At 31.9% G+C, this 12,434-nt stretch overlaps 1 protein-coding gene across 1 annotated transcript; it reads left to right on the top strand.

Annotated features, from left to right (window-relative positions):
- The first annotated feature begins 627 nt into the window (after window positions 1-627).
- On the top strand, window positions 628-12,100 carry LOC139495856 (uncharacterized). The gene is made up of 9 exons (XM_071284262.1): window positions 628-685; window positions 2,889-2,968; window positions 3,717-3,797; window positions 4,870-5,005; window positions 7,536-7,633; window positions 8,096-8,167; window positions 8,902-9,055; window positions 10,391-10,512; window positions 11,906-12,100. Exons 1-9 carry the CDS (start codon window positions 652-654, stop codon window positions 12,056-12,058), a joined length of 930 nt encoding a protein of 309 aa, XP_071140363.1. The 5' UTR covers window positions 628-651; the 3' UTR covers window positions 12,059-12,100.
- Window positions 12,101-12,434: the final 334 nt, after the last annotated feature.

Here is a 12,434-nt window from a genome sequence, read left to right as displayed (position 1 = left end):
TATTTACTTATACAGTATATTTTATACACAATATACAGTGTATTACACCTAAAAGGCCCCGAAATGACAATGTAAAACAATTACAAAAAATATATATATTTACTACATTATTTAGCTATAATATTTATTTCCGCTGGATCTTTTCTCGTTGGTGATGTTTCCTATTAACATAATGCTACCCAATTGTCTTATTTAAATGGTTATCATATAGATGTCTTATCTAATTTGTTCCGACTTGTCTTGTGTTCAATTTTATCATAATGGAATCATTTAACTGATAGAATGACACGTAAGTATGAACGTTCCATAGAAAGCCCTTGTTTACAGTGTACATAATCTTACGTCATGGTTAATCAACATTTAACCAGCTTTACCATAATAAATCATTCAATTTGTTACTTCACCAGGGTCACACACATACACACACACACCTACACCCGCACATACACACTTAGTTAAATAACCATGACAATAGCTCCATTCTATGGAATATCGTTTTAACAAAAAATAAAGAATTGATATGCATATTTATTTAGCTATTTGCATTAGTACATTTTTTTTAAATTGTACAGAATTATTGTTGCTTTATCTTTAAATCATGGAAGTACTTACTTTAATTCTAATTGTTGTATCTCTATAGGTATTAGTTTAATGATAATTATCAGCTTTGTCGTGAGATCAGCAAGTGAGTATTATTCAGCTGTAGGTATTGAAGTTTATATAAAAAAAAAGAAGATGTGGTTTGATTGCCAATGAGAAAACGCTCCACAATAGACCAAATGACACAGAAATTAACAACTATAAAATAATAGATATAGGTCACCGTAATACTAAGGCTTTCAACAATGAGTTAAGCCCATAACGCATATTCAGCTATAAAAGGCCTGGAAATGACAATGTAAAAAAAATTCAAACGAGAACACCCACGGCCTTTTTAATGTACAAAACAATGAACGAAAAACAAATATGTGAAACATAAACATACGACAACCACTGAATAACAGGCTCCTGACAGACACATACATACAGAATGTGGCGGCGTAACACATGTTAACGATTCCAACCCTCCCCTAACCTGGGACAGTGGTATAACAGTACAACATAAGACATTTAGTTATTTATGTCAACGAACTATACTATTCTTCATTGAATTGCATGTGACTGTTTTATTCTATACGTATTATGAAATTTTGTGTAAAATGTATAAATAGGACATGATATTTCTATCTGATTTATGTTTTTCTTATGTCAACATTAAATTTTTCGTAAACTAAGGAATTTCTTATCCCAGGAATATATTACCTTAGCCGTATTTGGCACATAAATTTTGGAATATTTGATCAAGTTATGAACTACATATACATTGAAGGAATTAGATCGTTTGGGTAAAAATATCTAAAAGCATAAGTATCAATACGGGATTGAGTTTTATCTTTAGATTAATCAGCATTTGGTCCTTGATTCAATGTCATGATATATGAATTCGGAAAGGTTTCAAACATATCTGCACAATGAATGATTCCGTTTATATTATAGCTCGGTAAAAAAAAACCACGTGTACTTCTATCTCATTATGACAATAAAATTAGATAGTGTTTATGAATTTGAATATAAAGAACTCTCAATAACCTTTTCGGCCTTTCTGATCAGATCAACAAAGACGTTTAATGAGTAACATGCATATGTTGTTTTTATTTTTAAAATGTCTTTTTAAGTATCAGATTTACAATATATGGACGTACAATATAAAAATTACTCCATTGACAGCTTTAAAATCTATAAATCGTTTCAGAAAAAAATATCAAACATATGTATAGTAAATAGTTATAATTTAGTACGCCAGACGCGCGTTTCGTCTACATTAGCCTCATCAGTGTCGCTCATATCAAAATATTTATAAAGCCAAACGAGTACAAAGTTGAAGAGCATTACTAAAAACATGGTACAATTATCGTTGAACGCTGCATTTTTAGTTAGAATGTTAAAAGTTCGTAAACAAGTGGTGTCGGCGATAGAAATATTTGTTTACTATATTGCCGTCGTGTATCTACTTCTTGATCAAATCTCCTCAACATAAACTGAAGTATGATAAAATAGGGACAGTATAGAACTTGTTAACTTCCGTGTGGAGGATAACGTTAGTTAACAGTTTCATAATTTCAATGTTGATTGAATTTGTATTTTTTTTTAAATGCAATAAAACAGGAATATTGAACACATGCTGGAACCTTATATGACCTAAGTGCTATTTAAATTCCGATAGCTCCATGTTTATGGTTCGAAAAAGGTAACTATCGACACGATTTAATATTCAAAATTGTGAATTGTATGAGATCTATGATGCACCATCATTATAACATGACAATTTTCAAGCATACAAAGCATTCATAGAAATAATCGCCATGAATTAAAATTTAGAATTACTCCACAAAGAATGATCGAATGAAATCGTTGCAAGTCATCATAATTTCGAGGTTTTTTTTCAGTATTATTTGTTGTATCGAATGATGATGTCTTATATAATTCAGTAAAAAATAGCTGTAATAGTGACAGTCTAATTAGTTATCAAAGGTACCAGGATCATAATTTAGTACGACAGACGCGCGTTTCGTCAGCATAAGACTCATCAGTGACGCTCATATCAACATATTTATAAAGCCAAACTAGTACAAAGTTGAAGAGCATTTAGGATCCCAAATTCCAAAACGTTGTGCCAAATACGGCTAAGGTAATCTATGCCTGGGATAAGAAAATCCTTAGTTTTTTGGAAAAATTCAAAGTTTTGTAAACAGAAAATTTATAAAAATGACCACATTATTGATATTCATGTCAACACCGAAGTGTTGACTACTGGGCTGGTGATACCCTAATACCTCTCTTAATTTCAGTTGCAATAATTTGTCTTGACTGTAGACGTATACCACAGCCATACGACTGTACAACTGTTACTGAATGTAGTACAAACGAGGTAATATATTATAATTACTATTTTGTTTTATCAATTCATGCTAATTAGAAAACACCTGATAAATTGCATGCGTCCAAATCGTGTTATAGATTTACTTTGAACAGGAACGCTTACAGCGTCATGACCAAAACGAGGAACAATTATTAACATTTTTAAGCATTTTTTTTTTTATATTCAAGTTTTGTAATGATACTATAGGTTGCTGAACTTTACAAATTTATTTATAATGTATAAATTGCAATCATGGCAACTTGTCTGTAGGTGAAGGATTTTTTTATCAACAATAAACAATACTAGCATGCAATTATCTGTAAGCATTACAGGGGTTTTGGTCGTTATTAAACATGTTAAGTTGTACTATTTAATGAACATAAAACCCGTATTACTATTTACATGCAGTGAAATATTATAATAGATTTTATTACAAAATATGACACAAACCAATACAATGTCATATCTAAAATATTGAAAAATTTACCCCCAATAGTTTACAATTATTTATTTAACGAGACGCAGAAGTGAAACACCTTTATAGAAATGAATTGATTATTAAAGATATTATCAAATTTGGTTTTTAAGTGTTTTTTACAGGATTTAAGTATTAAAATTAACATGAAGCATAGTAGTTTCATTTCTTACAGAGCTTTAATTTTTGTTAAACAAAAATGGATGGTTGTCAATATTTGACGATAAAGATGAAGAAAATAAAATCTAACTATTTATAGTTTACAATGTATAAACGTTTCAGGTGTGTTATATAGAGAAATATGAAACCAGTAACGGACTAAAAACTTGGCATTTATACAATGTTGGATGCAAACCACTCAATGTAAGTAACCGTTTATAACAATGTAAGCTTGAATGTATGTTTATAAGAAAGATTTCAGGTGTCATATTCCTGACTTCGTACAGTCATTTTCTTATGTCGAAAATAGTAGATTAAACCTGGTTGTATAGCTAGCTTAACCTCTCACGTGTATGAGAATATAATAGCACGGCGATAAATTATGTTATCTTTAGGTAATTGGGTTCTGAACTATTTTGATCTGAGCGTCACTGATGAGTCTTATGAAACACGCGTCTGGCGTACTGAATTATAATCCTGATACTTTTGATAACTATTAAGGTCTTTGCAGATGGGTAATCTTAAGTGACGCTCTGAATCGCTTAAAATTTAAAAACGTTGTCACCAGGTTCAAGAGAAACACAAGTATCTGTAATCAGAATATCTTCTAAATACATACATTGGGGACTTTAAAATACCCATTATCATTTGTAATCTTTTAATGTAATAAAAAAGGTTCATAGTACGAAGTAACATAGCAATCAGTTGAGAAGAAGTAAGTTATAAATAACACAAGAACAAACAGCTGGTACAATCAAAATACTAGCAATTATCATTTAGTGAAGAATACTTAAATGTAAATACTTAGAATAAGTGAAAGTATTATACAACTGCTTTACTTTATGAAGTCTATTCACTGTTCGCGCCATTATAATGCTATCTATTTGTTTTCCTCTTATAGCTGATGTGTTTCCCGTGTAAATGGTTCGTGATCAGGACCTTTTTTCAGTCAATTGATTTATTACTATTGAACAACAGTATACAACTGTTGCCATTTTTCATCCTACTTAATGTATATCCTTTTACTCATTTATATATTAAATCGATCCTGACTCTAAAAACGGCAGCTGAAACTCGAATACATTTAGAACTTTAAATAGTTTACATAATGACAACATCTTGAATTTTGCAATGTTATGAGTATTAATTACAGAATGTACAAATTTTAGTTGAACAAACATTTGAAGAAAAAAAACATATCAATTTTTAACGAGAATTAATTAATTTTTAATGTTAAATATTATTGCGAGTAACTTTTTTTTATTTATCATTTAAGAGTTGCACTTCATCAGGCCCACATTTACCTGTTGTCGGAAAACGGAGTGCTAGAAAAAGCATAGATACGACCAAATGTCATGAATGCTGTAGTGACAAGGATATTTGTAATTTGGAAGGTCACTGTGGTTCTGCAAGTAGGCTATTTTAACATTTAATTATCTAATGAATGGCTATTATGCAAAATGTGACGAGTCAAAAATTTATTTTATGGTTTAATAAATTCAAAATAAATTATTGCCATTCATTTTTAAAAATAAATTTCTATCACAAATATCACAAAATACTTTTTATATTATGCTAATTAACAATAACAACGTACACACATGTTGGCGTATTAATACACAACGTCAGACTGGGCGTGTCGCCATAACAATTGACAAAATTGAAACTAAAAGAAATACTTTCAACCAATCAGAAGACAGTTAATGCACCAAATGTATTTATTATCGAATAAACAAAACACATTTAGACATTCAGTAATGAAGAGAAGAAAATGCATATCCGTGTACTTCATGTTCTTGCAGATTAATACTAGAACCAGTAGAGCTTAATTCATCGTCAATATTATTCTTTGTTATTCATGTTATTGTTGAGTATCTGTATGATTTAAACCCAAATGGGTGAATTGGTAAAAACAAATATGTTCTTCATAGCATGTATCATTCCGTCAGCAACACCCATGCTCAAAAGACGTGTCTTTATGTCTGTCCATGATGTAGAAACTGGAAGCTACTACCATGTGGAATGGGCATCAAGATAGATTCGTGTAGAAAAGTTCTAGGTTCAATGCAATAAGTTATACAAGGTATCAGGCTTATAATTTTATAAGCCGGACGCGTTTTCGTCTACACAAGACATCAGTGACGCTCAGATCAAAACAGTGATAAAGCCAAAAACTATATACAACATTGAAGAGCATTGAGGACCCAAAACTCCAAAATCACGAATTGTGGCAAATACGGCTATGAATCCTTGCAACAATTTTAAGAGCTTTCCGTATGTGATCCGTTTAAAGGAGAACTTATGGTTTCTATCTTATGTAACTAATAATTCCAGTGACTTAATGTTTTAAACCTATCTGCGACTGTCATACAAGTAAGAGGTGTAGCGAGATATTAAACTAGGTTCCAGCTACCATTTTCTACATAAGGAAATGTTTGTCCTAATACACAAATATGACAGTTGTTTCCCATTCAACACATGTGTTTGAGGTTAATTTTGACATTTCATAAATGATTGTCAATTCTGAATTTCCGTTGGAGTTTGGTTTTTTTTTGTTATTTTATTATTTTTTTTCTTTTTAAATTGTTGACTACCATTATTATGATAAATTGCCACTTAACGTAAAGGAAAAACAAAAAATCCGTTAATCATATAAGTATGTAAAGAAATTATTATTGTACATTTGTTTATTTTAGAAATTTTTGTAAGTTGTGTTGAATGACTGTGATGCATGTTTGTAACAGTAATCCCTATTATTGTTACATTCACCCTCAATGCAAAAATAAGGAGATTTGTGAAGACGACGAACCATTCATTCACTGAGAATTAATACATCACGCATAGCCGTATGACGCGCCTCTCTCTTTGCTATATCTTATGTTTTTAATTTTCGATTTATTATTCGATCTCACGAACGAGTCTTTTTAAGCCTAAACGCGCGTCTGGCACACACAGTTTTAATCATGGTTTGTAATGGGATTTCGCATAAACCTCCTTAAGGTAGATTCATGGTATACCGCCATCTTGAATTGTACAATCACAGTACAAAATCGGTCTAGTTATTTGCCTAAATCTGCAAATTTGGAGACAGATTTGCAATTCAATGGTAAGACTGTTTTTTCTATATAAAGAAAACTTGTTAATTAATTGTATTATAAAAATATTTTAACAAATATAATTTTTTTTTTTGGTTTTAGAATCATTTTTTTCAAATGAGCCTTTTAAGGGGAGATAACTTTTTTAGTATAAAATTTATATTAGACTAATAGGGTAATTTTTAATTTTTACTTGCAGCAAGAAAACAAGTTGGGTGACACCATGTTTTCTTTTTATTTTCTTAAAACATATTATGAAACCTATCTTCTCACAATTTATTTCAAAATTCTATCTCATAGAATTTTTTTTATGGAAACTAAAGTGTTTTTTCATGAACAAACTAACCAAATTTTGGCAATTTTCAACGACTCATAGCTTGAAAAATAGCACGGTGACCCATACTTTTTATTAAATTTTTGTAAAGAGCATAGTAAATCTTCATTTTAGCAAATTATAAGAAAATTCTGTTTCAAAAAATATATACTTATGATCTACCTTAATATGGTATTAGAATTTAAAACCATGCTCGGCGTACATGTTGTATAATTGCCAATTAGACAACTCTACACTAGACACCATATAACGTAGAAATTAGCAGCTATACACATGTATGTCACTGTTTCGATAAAAAAAAAAAAAAAAAGATGTTGACGAAAAATGCGTCTGGCTGACAAAATTTCAAGCCTGGTATGTTTTTTTTTTGGTCTAAGGCTATTAAATAATTTGTGTTAGGTCTATATGAAAATAAGGAGATGAGTTATGATTGCCAATGAGATAACTATCTACTACAGTTCAAATATTATAGCTTTCAAATAGACAGTTAATACATTTTAAAACATGTTTTAGATTTTACCAAGCCGTTTGGATCAACTTTATGCTATGATTGTCCTTTAAGTAAACATGCCAACACTTGTAATCAGTTGACATTATGTGATAGTGATTCGGTAAGTTTGTTTGTTTATGTTTTGATTCCTATAAAGGAAAATATATATAGTAGGTAAAAAATATCAAATGAGGTTTTATGACTTGATTTGCAATTGCTAAACAAAACTGTACTCTTAAAGGAAAAAGATGAAGGTATGCTTTGTTACTTAAACTATCAGGGCTCTTTTCGATGTACATGTACAAATATGAACCCTACACACCCCACCCCACCCCCTTTTTTTCCTCGTATTAACAGTCAGATGTAAAACAAAACACCTGTTAAATTTCTTCTTGTTCAAAAGTTTTGAAAAAAGTCAAATACAACATGAATCTAAAAGAATCAAATAAAAAAAGAAAAGAGCACACGACAACATAACAAAATAAGGTGTGAGGATTAACAGATTGTGAACATTTTAATGTAAACAAACCCCTTACCTTAAACCTGAAATTTTCAATCTAAATTTGCATTTTTTATATTACAGGCATGCTCTATAAAACAAACACGAAATCTGCTGGGTGAAGCTCGTTGGATGCATGGTTGTTCACAGAAATCGGTATTTTGCATCTACTATATATTTATTATTGTTCGTTGAATACCATTTGCGTGGATTTCGTGGGTACAGTTAATTTCTAAGTTCAGTGTTCAACAAACGACAAATCTTCTATAGGCTTGTATGCAGAGTTCAAAGGAAAAAAAACACGAAATTAAATCCCCACGAACATGTAAAATTTTCTAAATCCACGAAAAATGTTACCCATCAAGTAAATGTATCCATGTAGACAGATTTCAAGGAATATATTGATAAAGTACTGATATGATAGATGTGTATCAGTTCGTGACACAATATCAGTACATGCACATATAGCACCCAATATTGGGTGGGAACGTTTCTCTTTCACTTTAAAATCTCAAAATGATAATTCAACTGATATTTTCAAACTCAAATGCAATGGATATCGTTCAAAATTAATAAGAAAGATCCACAGGTGTATGTACATTTTGTCCTGGATAATGACATATTTGCAACGTTAAATCAACGAAGCAGCAGTTGTTGGCTCATTTAGTCGTTATCACTGTAGACGAACACAAATATTTTGAATGCTCTACATTCCTTACGCTTACAATTAAACCGTGTTTTTGCTATATATGCAGTACTATGATTTTAATCCAGAAACGGTATATTGGTAAAAATCTTTGAATATGATAAACCAAAAACGTGAAACCGCTGAAATGCAGCTTTAACAAAAAATGTTTAAATAACTCTCAATGTTAAAAAAAATATTTCAGCAATGTACAACAATTACAAATAGTTACCGACAGGGAATCTGTTCATTTTGTTGTGATACGGAATTATGTAACCGTAACTGTACCATCCAATCAACAATAGCTCCTTCTCCAACCACAACTACTACAACTATGGCATCAACAACGCCTATTCCTCGTGAGTACCATCAAATCAACAATAGCTCCTCCTTCAACCACAACTACTACAACTATGGCACCTACAACGCCTATTCGCCGTAAGTACTATCAAATCAATAATAGCTTCTCCTGCAACTAAAACTACAACAACTATGGCACCAACAATGCCTATTCCTCTATGTACCATCAAATCAACAATACCTCCTCCTCAAACCACAACTACTACAACTGTGGCACCAACAACGCCTATTCCTCGTTAGTACCATCAAATCAACAATAGCTCCTCCTCCAACCACAACTACTACAACTATGACACCAACAACGACTGTTCCTCGTAAGTACCATCAAATCAACCATAGCTCCTCCTCCAACCACAACTACTTCAACTATGGTGCCATCAACGCCTATTCCTCGTAAGTACCATCATATCAAAAATAGCTCCTCCTCCAACCACAACTTCTACAACTAAGGCACCAACAATGCCTATTCCTCGTACGTACCATCAAATCAACAATAGCTCCTTCTACAATCACAACTACTACAACTACTGCAACTGTGGCGCCAACAACGCCTATTCCTCGTAAGTACCATCAAATCAACAATAACTCCTCCTCCAACTACATCTACTACAACTACGTCGCCAATAACGCATATTCCTCGTACGTACCATCAAATCAACAATAGCTCCTACTACAACCACAACTTCTACAACTACGGCGCTAACAACACCTATTCCTCGTACGTACCATCAAATCAACAATACCTCCTCCTCAAACCACAACTACTACAACTGTGGCACCAACAACGCCTATTCCTCGTTAGTACCATCAAATCAACAATAGCTCCTCCTCCAACCACAACTACTACAACTATGACACCAACAACGACTGTTCCTCGTAAGTACCATCAAATCAACCATAGCTCCTCCTCCAGCCACAACTACTTCAACTACTACAACTGTGGTGCCATCAACGCCTATTCCCCGTAAGTACCATCATATGAAAAATAGCTCCTCCTCCAACCACAACTTCTACAACTATGGCACCAACAATGCCTATTCCTCGTACGTACCATCAAATCAACAATAGCTCCTCCTACAATCACAACTACTACAACTACTACAAATATGGCGCAAACAACGCCTATTCATCATAAGTACCATCAAAGCAATAATAGCTCCTCCTCCAACTACAACTACTACAACTGTGGCGCCAACAACGCCTATTCCTCGTAAGTACCATCAAAATCAACAAAAGATCCTGCTTAAACCACAACTACTATAACTATGGCGCCAACAACGCATATTCCTCGTAAGTTGATGATATTTTCATATGTTTTTTAAATTTTTTTTCAGAGACCGCCCCAATTATTACACAAACTGTTATACTACCAACGAATATCAGATATGGTAATACTGTTACTATCGAATGCCTTGCTACAGGAAATCCTAAGCCAACGATAGATTTCTTAGTTAAGGTAAACAATTTTTATCTTTTAGCTCAATTACACATACATGTATTACAATTACGGTTTATATCCCACGCAATTATATGTTTGGACGTTGTTTTCAATTAAGATTTGATTTTTTTTTCGTTTGGGCTTGTATTTATATTTGTTTACGAGTTAATATGGTTCGCTCATCCTATTTCGACTCTTTGAAATTCCAGAGTCTATCCTAAATTGAGGTAAATTATATGACATTCAAAATACCGTTGCATGAACAAAAAATGGCTGTTTTGACCAACGCAATGATAGGTTTGGACTTTGTGTTTATTTCAGACTTGTTACATATACATAATATAAATGTGTGAAATGATATTGTACTAATTCATCCATTTTAACATGGTTACATGTTCACTTTTAGTATTTTCATTATTTTAAAAAATATTTACTTACTACACTACTGTATTAGCTCAATGTATTTTTTTATCATGCTATCCCAGCCATGATAAATTATTTATTTCTTTAATCAGAAGTGAATTATGTTCATGTATCGAAACAATTAATTGTTATGCAATTTTAAAGTTCCATTATTATAGTGTTACATTTCATTGAATGTGATAGTTTTTGGTGTTGATCTTAGATTAATAGTCGTGTCATCTTGTTCAAAAAGGAAAAAAAACATCATTTTTGAGGCATGACAAAGTCAGGAGACTCTGGTCTTCGTTAGTGTTGTTTGTTCTTTTAATCTTATTTCATTTATATGTTGAGGAGTTTTTTTATGACGTCCATTTTTTCAGGAACTAGCAAACATTTTAGGTGCAAGCTGAAGTCCGCCTCGGGGTGCGTGATTTTCTCGCCGTGTAAAAGACCCATTTGGTGGCCTTCGGCTGTTTTTTACTTTTTTTTCGGGTTTTTGTCTCTTTCACACATTCCCAAAGTCCATTCTTCATTTTATTGTACATTAAATCAACGTGGTTGTTTTAAAATTTTCACCAGACAATTGAAATCCCACCAATGATTTGACTTCATTTTCATTTGGAGGTGCAATACAGTTTAAATAGGGTTTTTTTTAATTGTTAATTTATTGCAATTTTGATTTCGATTGCATTTCATGCCATATTTTAATTTTATAGGAGCTGTAATATCTGTTAAATATTTCGAAGCACCAGTGAATACCCTAAGTTTGTGTAATGTTGATGTTTTTTAGTCTTTGGGTTTCGGTGTTTTGTTAAGTGTACTACTGTTTGTCTGTATATCTTTTGTTTTATCTTTTATCCATGACGCTATGAGTTAATTTTTAACTAATGAGTTTGAATGCACTTCTGGTATCTTTCGCCTCTCTTTTATTGATTAAGTGAAAGTCGATGCTTTCAGTTTTAAATTCTCTCTAATACCTGTTCTAAATATATATTTTTTTTAATTGCAGGGTAATGGATTAGGCGCTAATGTGTATGTAGATCCCACTACACACATTCTTGCAATATCGAACTTTTCATCTTATGATGAAGTATTTTACAGGTGTGTCGCATCAAACTCATTGGGTGATGATCATAAAGATTTCAAATTACAAGGACAATAACTCTTAGATTGGTTGTTTGATAATAAATGAAGTAATATTTGATAACGTTTTAAATTAGTTCGAATTTTTCACTTTCCCATTTCCCCTTGTTCACTCAATTTACAACGAAACACAAATACAACTACACCTTTATTCTTATAACACATGTAGATATTAACAATAGTAATAGTATATTTACTGGTATTCATTGAGGCGTTGTACGTAAAATATACCTGGTCATTTAACAGATTATACCCTCGGATAATTTGTCTGCTTGCTACATATGAAATATCAAAGGTGTTTTGAACTATGTTTAAGAAGTAGAATTTTGTTGCTTTAAGTTATAGGTCTGAAGGCTATGATGTTCATGTAGTTAATAACTGAATTTAAATTGTAA

The sequence above is a fragment of the Mytilus edulis genome, chromosome 11 (genome assembly GCF_963676685.1).
Source record: "Mytilus edulis chromosome 11, xbMytEdul2.2, whole genome shotgun sequence".
Classification (NCBI taxonomy): domain Eukaryota; kingdom Metazoa; phylum Mollusca; class Bivalvia; order Mytilida; family Mytilidae; genus Mytilus; species Mytilus edulis.
This window is presented reverse-complemented; position numbering and strand designations above follow the sequence as displayed.